The 16,209-nt window shown below is 32.5% G+C and overlaps 1 protein-coding gene and 1 pseudogene across 1 annotated transcript; both read right to left on the reverse strand.

The window, feature by feature from the left end:
- Window positions 1-324: 324 nt before the first annotated feature.
- On the reverse strand, window positions 325-11,736 carry LOC137826838 (NADPH--cytochrome P450 reductase-like). Its single transcript, XM_068632986.1, has 18 exons — window positions 11,166-11,736; window positions 7,257-7,316; window positions 6,972-7,048; window positions 6,824-6,881; window positions 6,634-6,720; window positions 6,523-6,559; window positions 5,896-5,965; window positions 5,385-5,579; window positions 5,208-5,300; window positions 3,766-3,991; window positions 3,563-3,646; window positions 3,313-3,464; window positions 3,134-3,230; window positions 2,827-2,976; window positions 2,177-2,254; window positions 1,982-2,104; window positions 1,786-1,899; window positions 325-783 (listed from the first exon to the last, which is right to left on the reverse strand). The coding sequence occupies exons 1-18, from the start codon at window positions 11,439-11,441 to the stop codon at window positions 703-705; spliced, it is 2,058 nt and encodes a 685-aa protein (XP_068489087.1). The 5' UTR covers window positions 11,442-11,736; the 3' UTR covers window positions 325-702.
- A 3,935-nt stretch (window positions 11,737-15,671) lies between these two features.
- On the reverse strand, window positions 15,672-15,777 carry LOC137827310 (small nucleolar RNA R71; annotated as a pseudogene).
- Between the last annotated feature and the right edge of the window lie 432 nt (window positions 15,778-16,209).

Below are 16,209 nucleotides of genomic sequence, written 5' to 3' on the forward strand. Positions count from 1 at the left end.
GAAGAAACGGTTACCACATTATCATGGGAAAATACTTCAACTTTCCAAGCATATTATCCAATTTTCAGAGGGCCTCTCCAACCCATTTCTCTTATACTTTAACACCTAGCCCAACAAATTATCTATTTCCATCAAACATGGTTTCTCCACCGCCATTTCCATTCCATCAGCTCATATTCTATCTATAATCCTCACCTCCTTATTTACATCAACTGAATATTACCTTAAGAAAAGGTACCCCTCCCACCCAATTAGCTTCCAATAGCCATGTTTTTCACATTACGAAAAAAAAAAACATTAACCCTTTTCTAAAGTCATGAAATCTTGACAAAACCTTGTTTAATATTACCAAAATTATATCTAGATACAACTAGAAGAATATTGAATTATTTCATGCAACAACTTCTGATTCATTACCAATCCCTACTACTTAGATACATGCCCATTGGAAATAACCGAGACGTATAAATCATCTGAGGCTATCTATCAATATCCTAAAAATAATCCTAGTTCAAATATATGATAAGAGAATATATTAAGACGACAAAAAATATAAGAAAACCATACAAATGTCCACAAAAACGATTTGCTTTCACCGGAAATTCCAGCCTCCGCCATTGGTGTCACAAAACTTCGTGATAGCAGATTATCAAATATCCTTCAACCCATCTTGAACTTAACAAACGCAATAGCAGGGAAAATTTACCAAACATCTCTAAGATAACGTCCATCCATCTGGAGTTTTTTCACAATAGCCTCTGCTTTTGAAGAGTCCACTTTTTCCTGAAAATAAAACTAAATTCATAAACATGTTGTAGACATAGCTCTGAATTAAGTGTTTCAACAAACTTTTATCTTATGTCATAAATTCAAATATGAAATTTAATAGAATAAATAAATAAATAAATTATTTTGATCAACTTCACTAAGAGTTTACGTTACTTTAATAAGCTAAAAAGGAACTATAGGAGTCATATACTACTTTTACAAGTTAAAATGAGTTATTGAACGCTCTTCTTAACATCCCATATGGTGTATTAACTGTGAATGACTTGGCAACCAAAATTAAGCTGGCAAATAGTCAGAATAAAGGAGACTATTATGAATTTAATGTTTTGCTGAAGTTTTTAATCATACATAATTCAAAAAACTCAACTGATACACAATAAATATAAGATAAATAGCATAAGCAAGTACAGTTAAAATTTAACACATGATAGTATATAGGTATAATTTAACTGCCAAGTCAAAAAAAACACGGTCTATGGGGTTATGGGGTTATTGATAATGTAAAAGTTCGTCTAACTTAAGCTATATCGATAATAAAGTATTAAATTGCGTCACTATAAGACACTGACTCTTTCATCATCAATAACTAAGTATAAATTGGGATTTTTATCAACTCAGCCATTAAAGTATAAGTATAACTATGTAAGCATTGTTAGTGTAAAATTTTGTAAAAATTAAACAAGTATATAACCAAAGGTTTTAATTTATATATATTTTAAAAGTATAATTGCTACAGATTTTATATATAAGTATTAAATACTCTTAAATTAATATAAGATTTTGTAGATGTGATTTATAAGGATAAGAACTTTGAATATAAGGATTGATTTCGACACCAAATTATACATACATACATACATATATATATATAGATAGATAGATAGATTCACTCATGTTAAAAATGACACTCCATATGCATGACTTGGAAAAAGAAAAAGAGACGCTTCCAAGCCTAAGCGTTGGTGGAAAGAAGGGATGAAAAGAAACAATCAGCACCTGCTGCTGGACAATGGTATGAAGAGTCCGATGAACATCTCTTGCCATACCCTTAGCATCGCCACAGACATAAAGATAACCTCCCTGGGAAATCAAATTCCACAAATTTGCTGCCTGCACACGGAAAATTAATGCGATGAAAAAATTATCCATAGTGCACCCATTGCCTACAAGGTAGGCAGCTAATGACACTTACTTTATCAATCATCTTGTGTTGAACATACTCCTTTTCAGGTCCCTCTCTCGAGAATGCGACTATCAACTCTGACAGAGCACCTTGTTCCACAAATTTGTTTAGCTCATCCTCATAAATAAAATCCTATAAACAGGAAAGTCACACATCATGCTAAAACTCCATTGGGATAGAATGCCTACCAAGTAATCATTTTACCATTTGTCGATTCCTACATCCAAAGAAGAGTACTGCGGATCCAAGTTGAATACCATTCTCTTTGAGATCCAACCTTTCCTGCGTAAGTCAAAGATAATGCAAGAATTGAAAGGCAGAATCTTACCATAAATTAAGTTTATGGAATCAACAGTATCATGTTGTTCATGAACACTTGGGGAATCTAGAAATTATTGTGTATTCGGTTCAATTTACTTTTAAAGAAATAACCACTTATCTTTGCCAATTTCTTGGAAGAATTTTTGAAAAATAAGTAATTACTTCTCACAAAACAATCTACTTTCCCAAACAAGCGCTTTATCATTTAGGTAAACTACACTTTTATGATAAACTAGGACTTGAACTGGAGCTTCTAATTCTCTAAGAATCAGAATTAGGTATTTTGTATTTTAGGCTATTATTGCAGAATTAAATTTTTAGCTCACTATTGTGGTTGATTTACATATGTACGTATTTTCTATCTGATTCCTCTCTGTCCTTCACTCTCTATTCTACATTTTCCCCAAAATCTCCCATCTTCAGTTAAAAAACAGTATAACCTATAAAAACTACAACCATAATAATAGGAATGTTCACGTACCTTCTTTCCATAGATACTTAAAAACTTAACTATCTGTAAAATATTCATGTACCTGTAAAAATCCCCTGAAAGGTGCCAAGCCAGTTCCAGGACCAACCATAATAATAGGAATGGAATGATCAGCCGGTAACTTGAAGTTTGATGTTCTGATAAAAATAGGAGCCCAACTACACTCATGACTTTTCTCCAAGGGAATAGCGCTCTGATAATTTTATGAGGGAGCTTCAGGTTAGATATAACCAAGCTTAAATGATAACTGTACACTCTCAGGAGGGGGAAATTCACACAATTAAGAAAATTGTCCAAAATGTCAAAACAAGAATTCTATAACACAAGGTGAATCCATGAAAAGTTTATACCTTCATCCAGGTTGAACATACTCCTTTGTGAATTCTTCCAGTAGGAGTTGGACCACATACCAATGCACAAGTTACATGTACCCTTTGAGGGGAAAATCTAGAAAATAAAAACAAAGTTATTTGTGGCCAGTTCTCTCATAAACTTTGTCCAGATATTTTAGATAGTATAAGATAATCACCTAGGTGAGGATGAAATAGAATAATAACGAGGTTGTAAGTGAGGGGCTACTGCAGCGAAAAAAACACCAAGGGGTGGCTTGGCTGACGGGAACTCAGCCATAACCTCAAGGAGACTTCTCTGACTTCCAACCACCCATTTGGAGTACTCATCCTGGAAAACCAAAATTTTCAAACTATTATTAATAGAGGAAAAGATAGAAAAGTCAAGACTTGAAAATAGAAACAGTATAACTCCGCAGTCTTTTTAACCTTTCCCTGAGGAGATGAGAGGAAATTTAATCTATCTGCTTCACTGGGTTCCGAAGTGTGTGCAGCCAGAGCCACTAAAGCAGCCTGAAAGAGAAGCACATCTAACTGTTTCTTGCTTTATTTTAAAAAAAAAATCTCTATTGAAAGACACTGTTATATAAGATAGGGAAATGGAAAACAGTCTATGAATATCATATAAAAACCTTGCGTGGGGGGTTCAAGAGATCTGCATGATGAGCTAAAGCATAGCGCAGTGTGCAAGGGCCAGGAAGAGGAGGTGGTAGAGATCCTCCCAAGGGAGTACCATCCTCATTATCAGTGTGAAGGGAAAACAACAAATCTAAATTCTGACCCAGCAGCTTTCCAGCTTCTTCAACAGTTTCATCACAGTTTTCAGCAAAAACACCCACATGGTCACCGGTTTCATATCTGAAAAAAGATCAGACAAAACCCTCCACCCGATTACTTAATTGTTAACAGTTGAAACTGGAGAAGAACACTTTCTCATGCATCATGAATTACAGGTAGGACATATTTATATACAAGGGGTCTGAATAAAGATCTCTAAAGTTTAGGAATTAAGATCAAGCTATATAAGTAAACTATATAAGAAGTCAAGGGAATATCACCCTAAATCAGGATAACACTAAATGAATATAAAATACTCAACACCCACCCTCACGTTTAGAGATTATATTCATCAGCTGGTTATGTGATAAAAAGTTGTCTTAATTGTGATCATCCTTGGCCTGCCTTAATTGCAACCTCTTTGGAACACCTTTATTGTTTTGGGTGTGGGGGAGTGTGTGTGGTCCAGTACGGAGTAGAGATGTAGTGAATGTGGTGTCCTTATAAAACGCTTGGATAATCCTTACCTGTCAAGACATCTTTACAAGGTTGAGTTAGACTCTATGTCCAAATTTTAAAATAGTCTATCCTAGATCCATTGTTCAGCCATCCTTAATGCCATAGCCTTGTTGAGCATGAAGGGGTTTATTAGAAAGTCAAGTTATTTGTACCCCTGAGCCACCTTAATGTGGCCTCTATGGAAAATTCTTGAACAATCTTCACCTTAAAAGTTAGTTTAGAGTTGACTTAGGCGCTAAACCCAGATTCTAATCCTGTAAAGATTTAGTGAAGAATTAAGATGTCAGCAAGTTGATCTGGGAGAAAACATATCTGAAACGAATCTTTTGTAAGATGCAATGGTGAAGGACCTCTATATTTTTGTTTTCTCATGAAAAACTAGATTGAAGGATAGATACAGAGCATCCTGGTTAACACACAATCTATCTTGTTCCAATTTGGTCTACCTTGTTCTCTCTTTGAGCCTTTCCTTTTCTTTGGCTGCAACCTCTATTCTCAGGCAAAATAATACTAGAATAACATTTTAAACCCTAGTAGAAATTAAAATACCTCCAAATTCATCATATCCAACTAAAACCAAACTGTCACCACACCACAATAATCCTATAGTATCTTTAAAATAAATGCACAAATCTAAAAATATTTTTTATCAAAATATTATTTAAAAAACATAAAAGATAAAATATAGTCGTAATTTGTGGCTATGGTTACTTATTTTTCTGGGAGACTTGTTTACAAAATAAATGAGGTCATTCATTGCTGACATAGTCCAACTTACATTATGCCAGTCCCTGATATGTCAAACTCCAAATGTATGCAAGATCGGTCAGAGTCAGGTTTGTGAAGTTCTCTTTGAACTGCAACATTAACCCTTCAACAAAAGATACAACAGCTTCATTGTAGCATGCTTAGTAAACAATAACAACAACCATAAATCAACATGCACATCAGATACCTGCAAGGATGGTGCATATCAAATACAGTATTCCCATTTGCCACATTTATGCGATTATCATTGCAAGATGTGACAGTTGAATCATGAATAACCACTCGATATTCAGGAATAGCAGCCTTATAAGGAGTAGAGACAGTATTTACATCATCCTCATCTCGGAGCAACTCATCTAACTCTGGCCATAGAGATTCCTTCCTGAAAAGGAAAAACAAATTCAAAACATATTAAATGGAAAAAAGTAGAGCTGTCAAAGTGGATGAAAGCCTGATTATCATGATTATCCTAGTAATTTGGATTTTGGTTCCAGTTTTCATATTAGAAAAGAATAGATTGAAGAAAAAAAAAGCTAACAAGCTGAATTTTGTTTAAATTAAGTGAGCCAAGCCGGGTAACCCGTTTTGGCCACTCTTGAAAAGAGCCAATAGCTAACCTAAATACCACATTTCATACAATTTATATATATATATATATATTCCCCAGTGAATTTTATGCATAACAGGATTATACTTACCAGGCAACAAAATCATCCTCAATGGATTGATCATCATCCCCTAGCCCTAGTGGAACAAGACGCTTTGCACCTGTCCCAAGCACAAAACTGCATATAAGATATCTATGCAAAGTCAAAAAATATTTTATCACCATTTAGTCTTAAATAAACCTTAAAACTTAGATTCATGTTTTAGCTTCCCATATATATAACTTCTATGCATTTAAATTTTAAATATAAATTTGAAAAGTCTTAAATCTATAATTTAGCAATACAGGTTTTTCCGAGATTGTTAAGACACAATATAATTGTTTAATTAAATTATATCAACAAAATACAAGTCAATATTAAGATTTTCAGACAAATGCAATAGTATCTTTCTCCAAGCATCAATAAACGTTTTTCCATCAGTTAGATTTCTGGTATGGCAGTATGTGCATACTAAAAACTTTGGATCTAACACACTAATGCACCACTCATGCTAAGCTAGCAAAATAAAGTTACACAAGAAAATAGATTTTGGGGAGGAAAATAAAATCTTCACCACAGATGAAAATGATGAATAAACATATCATGCAATCAATAAGGAGAGATTTACAAATTTGACATTTGAGATCACAAGAAAATACAGATGATGAGATAACAGACCTTGTTCACTAAGTTCTTGATCAACTACTTCACCTATCTGTTTCAGAAGAGCATGATCAAATGATGAACTTTTTTTTCAAATAAGCAAAATTAAAACTATCTGAATTTTACCTTGTTAAAATGTTCATATTGCCGGTTACCTAAGCCAAAAACACCATATTTGAGTTGTTGAAGCCAGGTACCCCTCTCATCTTTACCCTAAAATTATGTCCCCAAAAATTAGAATACTTTTAGGTAAAGCTAGAGAGAAAAAGACATTAAATCTTGGAATTTCTTAGAAGAGTGATGTAATACTACAAACCTCACTAAACCATTTGCAGAATCTTGCAGCATTGTCAGTTGGCTCTCCATCTCCATACCTGCCATGTCAGGACCAAATGAACATAACTCTTTCAAAAGTACAAAATGAATTTCAAGTTTTCAACCACTTATATGTGCATAACTCTTACGTTGCCAACATGAAAAATGCAAGTGACTCTTTCTTCAGCTTCTCTTCATATTGATCATCATCCATTGCATAGTCATCCTAGTTCAATTTATATATATATATCAAATACTAAAGCCACATCAAGCTACATTTTTCCATTTGAAGTTTCTATTGAATAATTCTCTAAGTCACTAGTTCAAAAGACTATTGGGAAGTCCCCAAAACAAAACATTTTGAGAAATGACACATTTTTCGCCACTACAACCATGACAGAGGGATTGCTGAGCTTTCAGGCCAGACAACTTACCAGGTCAACAACTTTCACAGCTGCTTTCTCATACCTAGCCTTGATTTCCTCTGCCAAAGCCTATAATATAAAGAGAAAATAAAAATAGTGATTATATAACAAAGACATGATTGACTGCAGGTATAAATACAAAATGCTCTTAAGAAAACAACAAAATCACTCTTTAAATCGAGCTTTTATGTCATCTTAGAAACTGAATTAAGGTTTAACTCAACCCTACAAAACTGACTTGGAAAGTAGAGTTTACTTCAACTTATATATTATAATTTGATTATATCTCTACTTGATGAGAAATCTCTAACACATCCTCTCACACCAAAGACTAGACATTTTGAACATAGGACTAAATATTTGTAGTTGGTCTAATAGCAGACTCATAGTGGATGACACAGTAAGTCCAACAAATCTTACTACTATAGGCTTTAATACCATCTTAGGAAATAGATCTAGGCCTATCCCAACCCTACAAAATTGACTAGCAAGGTAAGGTTTACACTCACTAATATACTACAATTTAGTCATATTTTTAGCGAATGTGGGATCTAATGATTTAATATCTGTGTTTTTGTAAAAATTGCAAAATTTAGATTTCAATAATTGATTGTTATTATAACCAGTTACAATCAGAATCAATTTTATTTGGTCAAGTTTGTTAAAAAAATATTTTAAGATAATTAATTTCATTTGGATACAATAAAAACAGCTTTCACATAGTAACTTACGAGAAAAGGGTATAAAGTCATTGAGAAAAAAGCTAAAAGGGAAAAAGTTGTCAAAGAAATTTGGGAGTAATATGGGGATAACCATTTAGGGTAGAAAAAAAAACTGTTAAGAAATAATTATTGGCTTCAAACTTTCAAATAAATGAAAAAAAAATATTTAAAAAAGTTGCTTACAAATTCCAATTGATGTTCCAAATGCATTGTTATCTTTCTAACAATTTGTACTTTCAAAAGACAGCAAAAGTCTAATAATTTCAGTTGTATTAAACACATTCTTAACTATTTCCAAATTGACACCATCAGCATCCTTTTTCTTTTGGTGCTCTTAGAATATGAGATTAGTTCTAATTCAATCCCACAAACTCAACTTGTAAAGGGAGGACTACACAAGCCTTATTACATTTCCAATCTTTCATTAAAATAGCATCAGGACCAACTATTTTTTACCATTATTTATCCTCTCAAAGCCTCTTTCATCTTGAACTTTACGATGTTAGGCCAACTTTAGCTTGTCCTCTAAGATTTCTAATCCTTCTAAATTACAGGTTGATCTTGATCCATACCCATCATAAAAAAGTAGTTCTCCACCTCTCTTTCATATCTTCATCTATAACCAAAACGTTTCCTTCTTCATGGTCAATATACATTACTTAGTACAAATCTCTTAGCTTCCTTTCTATTTTTGGCAAGCTTATATATCATTCCTAGCTCCCAAGATTTCAATAAAACTCCTTAAAAGTTTGGGATCATGACTTCACACAGGTTTTCCTTGTCTCAACTTTAACCTTCGAGTGCCTTGCCCAACTTTTAGTACCGATGTAAGGCCTTAAAACACTACCTGCTGTTTCTTACCTCTTCTTGCACACTTGCATTCCATTCCACCACCAAGATTCTTTATGCATATCCCAAAATCTTTAAACTCACCGAGATTGTTTTGCACACCTTCCTAACTTTCTTAGGCACTCATCCCCAAATGATGTTAGCACTACCGAGTGTTTATCATTACCTTCCACCAATAACTCAGGTTCTGAATGGACTAATTTCTCCATAACCTCCTTTTAGGAGAGAATAATAGGAACAAAATAATAAAATTATCTTCTCCATAAGCTAAAAGTAGCTTATGAATGAGCTTATTTGTAAAAGCTCTTTCATCTAGCTTTCTAATTTTTTATTTTTAACCTACGTATAAGCTAATATTAGCTTAAGAAGAAGTCAAATTTATTTTTTTCCTATAGCAGAGTTCATGGAGAAGTTTGTCCAAATAGCCCATTATTCTTAAAATCAAATGTATGTTACCCTTGAGCTTATAATTTTCAAATAGTGCAGAATAGTATTTCCCCTCTTCTCCTGTAACTCAGATGCATTGCACTTGACCATCACGGTGCTTTTTGCTAAAAACATCACACATTGTTGCAAGCTCTATTACTTTCACATGTCAAAGATCCTTTTCTTCTTACTCATCACCAAAGACCCTTTATTGGCTAAATCGATGTTATTTCATGGATTTTGGGGGGCAAACTCATAAACTTATCCTCCATAATAATCTGATTTTTTTCTCTGTTTCACACCTTTTCTTGTCACTTCTTTGTTCCCTAGCCTTAGTTTGGTGGTTCTGCCTAGTTTTCTATATTCTCTACCACCATCCCCAACATTTTGTTCTCCCATGTGTATCTGAAACATGATCGACCATTATTCAGTGCCATATCTGGACATCTCTGACCTTTTCCTGCACCTTCCTGGTGTTTCTGATCTTGCCCTGTCCTTGGGCACCATTTCCAATGTTCTGCTCTTTTATTTCTATTCAGATCACTCTCTTAACACTATCTATCTCTTACATATTGTTCTATCCCTTCATTTTTTTTACAGTAAACACTATCTCACACAGGTATTTCATGATTTCAACTCTGGTTTATATTCTCTATTACCATAACAGCATATGAATGTCACTAACTTTAGATGATTTTTCATATTTGAGCATGTGCGCTGATTATTTAACGTGTACATAAAATTTCATTATAGCAGTCATCCCACTATCCATTACCCTGATACATACAGTGCTTTTGAGTTCAGCCACTTTGTGCCACTACCCGAGATTGATAAAGCTTAAGTTGTTACTACTTGATTTCAGGTTGAAAACTCTTGAGTGTTCACTCTTATAAATGCTTAGATGTTCCTCTCACATCTTAAAACAAGTGTTCATAATTATTGAAACCATATGCCATTGAGAAATCAAGAATAGATTATCATTTCTCATTGAGCTCTCGAAAACCAAAACCACCTTCGGTTCTTACAGATTGCCTTACTATGTCCATTTAGATCTCCACCTAGAACATTTTCTAATTGAGGAAAACTTTGAATTATACCCTTCAAATCTTCTAAAATCTTTTCTTTCAGAAGTGTATCCAGTCCTACTTGTGGTGTATAAGCATTGATGATATTTATAGTCTCATTAAATCATTAATTTTTTTTAGAGTTAATTCTTGTCTCTATTATTTTTTTACATTCACTGCATTCTCCTTGTAATTCTTGTCCACAATAATACTGTCTTCATCTTTCCTCTAACTTTCCTGTGTACCTATTTTTAGACCCTGTAGAGTCAAGTAAGTTCCTTTCGTTATTTTTTTCTCTAACTCACTTAGATTCTTAAAGACGCAAAATTTTAATCCTTCTCCAAAATCCAAATCATAATATCAATTAACTTACCTCCAAAGACTTACCAGTCAAACTACCAATATTTCAAGCATCAAAACTAATCAAACACTCCTATACTAACTTCTTACCTACATCAGTCCAAACTTATTTGAAGACCCTCACTCATTTAATACTAGCAGCTCTAGCCAAAACTGTACACTGTGCCTCTTTACAACTAAAGGCATCTGCTACCAAGAATTGAAAAAAAAATACACATTCTCCGGAAAACAAAAACAAAAAAGAGTTCAGAAGAATCATTTTTAAAGCACAAGTGGCCCCGGTCCACTTTAATTTGACGGTTAAAATGCAAACAAACAAATATTCCCATGAGAACATTTCCAGGAATAAATTCAAAACATAAACGTGCGAGCGCGCATGTGTATAAACTTATCCAGAATCAGTTCAGCAACGCGTTGCCAACAAAATTGAAAAGCAAAAGCGTAACATGCATCACATAAGAAAGTGGCCATCATAATACACGCACGCGCAGACACACCTTGGCAAATCCCTCAGCGGTACCGGTTTGAGTTCCAAAGAAAACCACAACCCTGGTCTTCCCCAAACCAACATCGGCTTCATCTTCCTCTTCTTGCCGCAGGGCCAACTTCGGCACTGCGAGCGACTTCTGTTCCTTGCTCCGATCCGAAGATTTCTTCAACACGAACACCAGAAGGCCAATCAGCACGGCGGCGGAGGTGGTGACAATCAGCAGTACCGAATCCGAAACCGAAACGCCCAAAACGGTGCGCACCAGCTCGTATTTCGAAGCCATCAATCAAAGTCAGAATGCACGCAGAGCTCACAGCACTCCTCTTACTCTCTCTCTCTCTCTATATATATAGTGTTATTGGTTTGGGTGTGTGAGGGAGAGAGCTGGAGGGAGCCCTAGGAGGTGGTTGAGCGCGAAATACAGAGAGAGAGAGAGAGAGGATAATGGTGCGAAACGAAGATGGTGCGTTTTGTGTTAGGACCCACTGGGTGGGAAAATATAAAGGTTTTGTTTGCGTGTTTTAAATTAATTGAGGTCCTTTCTAGAGGACAGAGCATGCCTTTGTTTTTTTACACTTTCAAGGTAAGCACTGACATTATGACATGTCATGTGACTTTTCAAAACTTTTATATAATACTTTTTGTTTAACTTTTAAGTATTTTCTAAATTTTTATTTTTTTATTTTTTTAAATACTTATGTTTAATTTTTGGAAAGCTGAATTCTCATTTTGAAAATTTCCTTTATCGAAGAATTTTTTTTTTCTTTACAACTTGCTTGTCGGTTGACTCTAATTTTCGTCGGTTTCTTCCTGAACCTGTCTTATTTTTTGCTGTTCTGGAACATAGCTTCGTCGAAACAGAGGGGATCCTACCGGTTGATTGCACTTTGACGATCAAGTCAGTACATAACTTATAAGAATTTAGGAAGTAGTAAGTTTCAATCTTAGAAACAACGTACTTTAACTTGAGGTCTCAAGCCCCTTTTATAGCTTATCTCTTGTAACAACTTTCCTGAAAGCATACTCAACAAGAAAATATTTTGTTCAGGGGCACACTCTCTCGATGCTGCAACAGAAGGAAATCTTTCTTCGAGAGAGTGCATAAAATAATAACAGAATAATCACCAAGGCATCAACTCATGTACCAACATCAAGGGTTCATTATGCTTATGTGGGCACCCTACTCATGGTGCTACACTATCTTTCGTTATACATGCAACTTAATTCCTACGTGTCCTAAAACACACGGGCTTTGGTTTAAAAAGAAAACATCTACTTGACCTAGATTCCATACGCACTAAGTGCACCCTTAGGTTCACAAATACCCTTTACTAGTAGTCTTATGCTTACCTATAAAAAGTTATTTCAATTATACCAAGACAGGTTTATTGATCAAACTGGACCCAACCACATGACCCATTTTACTGGCCCAACAGCCGAGCTGATCTGTCTATGTCATGCATCGAAATTCGACCCCAAGCACTGAGCCATGAACATTCTGTTCAGTACAATTTTTGTTTGAAACATTTGTCTATTTAACATCCTAACAAATTAACCAAAAGATTAAACTAAGAAATGTGATCATTTTATTTTATTTGAGGTATACAAGTATAAAAATATTTTATAATATATAAATAAATGTATATTTTATTTTATAAGTGGAATTTGTAAAATTTATACAATAAAAGATTTTATTGAATTATATGGTAAAAAGACAAGTTACTTTTTTTTTATAATCTTTGTAGAAATAATATTAGAAATATTTATAGTTATATGTTTTAAAAGTTAAAAAACATGGAAAACAAACTATTTATAAATCAAAAATAGTGTAATAAAATTTTGTTCAAAGACATGTGAATTATAACTTATATTATATTTCTTGTAGTTAAAGACAAATTTCAATTCAAATCAAATATTAAAAACATTTAACAAATTAAAATAAGTAAATATAAATAAATTTATTAAGAAAAAATTTAACTCAATCTTATAAAACTAATTTTTAAAATGAGATTTGTATCCTATTATATATTATGAAACATTATTATTTTAGTTAATGTAAGATCTTCAACACATATTCTCTCACATCAGACATTTAACTTGTACGTGAAATTATATATTATATAGATGATTTGTAACATATATCGAGAGACTTAATAAATCTAATAAGTTATAAATGATTCTATACGTTACATAATATTACAAATATAAAATACCTTATAAAAACATCAATTCTTATATGAAAATACCTATATATTAGTTTAATGGTAAAAAACTAAATCTAAAGAAATAACGAAAAATAATTTTGATCACTAACTACAAATCAAAGAATTAGAGTAGAAAACGTCAAAATAAAAATTAAAGAATTTAGAGTAAAAAAATTATAAAAAAAACTGAATTCGACTCCCCAAAATTAAATTTCAGCCAATTTTTTGATATAGATGACACTGTTTAACATTGAGCGACAAGATTGAAATTGTGAACATCAACATCGAAAATGCCTATTATATATGGTAAATAATGTTAAGATAGTTTAACTGGTGGAAATCATTTTGAAATAGGTTTATTGTGGAAAAAGAATGGTGTATTTTTAACTATTTTATTTAATTCCCCAATATTTATATTATTTAATTTAAAATTTAAAACATGAAAAGATCTTTTAATAGAAAATTTGTACTTATTTTCCCTTGAAGTGACGTTGGAAAACAAGAAAAAAGTCGTGCATGTCTCTGTCATGATTAATATCTTTCAAGCTTTTAGCGTCATTCATTAACTGCTTTTGATCTTAATTTCTTTTGGTCCTCATTTATTCATTATTGCTTTCACTGTCAAGAAAATTGAGGGAAAATCGTGACAATCTTGAATTCTAGCAAAAACAAAAAACCAAAACGATATTTTTTTGGAGATTCATTCATTGTCGTGTTAAACAAGTTAATAAATAATGGTTATAGAGAATTTTAGACAAATTTCATCTATTTCTTGACTAAAAATAAAACGTCACGTCTTAAAAGAAATAAACTTCAAAAGAACCAAGAATTTTTTCTTTAAACTTCAAAAAATAAAGTGATTTTTCTTATGTTGGTGTAATTTTATTTGATATTCTTAGTTTTTATTGAGATTTATTATATATGATTTCAGTTATATCAAATTTTGTTGTGATCTTATTTTGCAGGTAAGATTTGACTAATTTTAAAATAATTTTTTATGTATCTTAAAAAATATCAAATAAAATTACATTATTTATTTGAGAGAAAAAACTGAAATAATCTAAGGCCAAATATCAAAGATTTTTTTTGAATTAAAATGCCAAATATTTAATTCAGTTTCATATTTGACATAATTTGATATGCATCAATGTTTTTATGATAAGCACAAGTGATTTCTTATTTTGAAATCTGTTATAATTAAACTACATGATTTATATTACAATTTTCGTCAATTTGTTTAACCTATAATTTATTATTATACTAGTTTTAAATTTAGTTATCTTATAAAAAAATACATAAAAAAATTATTAAATAAAAAATAATTTTAAAAATAAAAATAATTAGTTATTATATTAATTAAATTAGAAATAATTTTATAAACTAATTTTTTTATATTTAAAGTAGTTTCTATTATTAATAAAAAAATTATAAATTAATTTATAAATTGGTATTTTACCATTGGTTACTAAGGTTTTAGTTATTATCTACGTTATATTCTAAATTAGTCTTTATTAGTCTTTTAGAAACTAATTTAAAATTTAAAATATTTGTAGTTAAAACTTTGATATTTAATTTATATATCAATTTATAATTTTTTATTAATAATAAAAAATACTCTATATATCAATAATTTTTTATTTAGTTTGGATTTTCTTTTATTTGTTTTATTTAAATTAGAATTTAATTTTCTTTTTTGTTCAATTTTTTGGAATATATATATATATATATATTTGCATTAGCTGCTTTTATATAGTATTGTGAGATCGGATTCCAAAAGACTAATTGCTATCTGAAGCAGAAATTGAGAATGTAGCTAGAAAAAAAGGAAATTGAAGGCAAAACAGAAGCAAGGAGATATTAGAGAGGACTCTTCAACAACTTCTTTTTTTCCATTCATATTTTTCAGGAAGATAACAACATGGCAGGGGAGGAAGCACCACCTCCTAGGAGAACTCTTGGAGACTACGCCATACACCAAGGGCTTATACACTTTTCTAGCATTGCTATACCTACTACTAATAAGGCCTTGGAGATGAAGCCAAGGTTTCTCACCCTCATTAGTGCCAATCAATTCATAGCGATGGACCATGAGGATCCCCATACACACTTGGCTAGGTTTTATGAATTGGTGGGGACAATGGGTTTTCAATCAGCTGATATTGAGAATGTGTATATGCGTTTGTTTCCTTTTTCTTTGGCAGGGAAAGCGAAGGAGTGACTTAAATGACATCCTAATCAGAGCTTAACTAGATGGAAGGATGTGGAGGAAAAAATTCTATAGAGATTTTTTCCAATTTCTCGTTACATTAAAGCTAAGTCTGAAATTTCTATGTTCAGACAAGGAGTAGAGGAATCTTTTGGTGAGACATGGGAGAGATTCATGATGATGCTGAGAAGATGCCCAAATCATGGGTTTGAAGACATTGCCCAACTGAGCATATTCATTAATGGTCTTAGATTTGATACGAAGGTGCTCCTAGATGCCGCAACTGGTGGCACAATGATGGTTGTTGATGTAGAACAAGCAACAAGAATTATTGAGGCTTTGGCCACAACTGAATATCAAGCTCAACATGGCAGACAAAGTCATCAAAAGAGGGGATTATTGGAATTGAATACTGCAGATGCATTGCTGGCTCAAAATAAGATTATAACACAACAGATTAAGCAACTGACCGCACAGATGGCCAAACTACCCCAAAAGTTGCATGTGGTGAACTCATCCCAAAGTCAGAATATACATATCAGGTGTGATTTTTGTGAAGGTCATCATCCTAATGGTCACTGTTCTTATCAGCCCAACTCACCTGAAGCTGAGGTAAATTATATGGGCAATCAAGGAAGGCA

Source organism: Phaseolus vulgaris, chromosome 8 (assembly GCF_000499845.2).
Source record: "Phaseolus vulgaris cultivar G19833 chromosome 8, P. vulgaris v2.0, whole genome shotgun sequence".
NCBI lineage: Eukaryota > Viridiplantae > Streptophyta > Magnoliopsida > Fabales > Fabaceae > Phaseolus > Phaseolus vulgaris.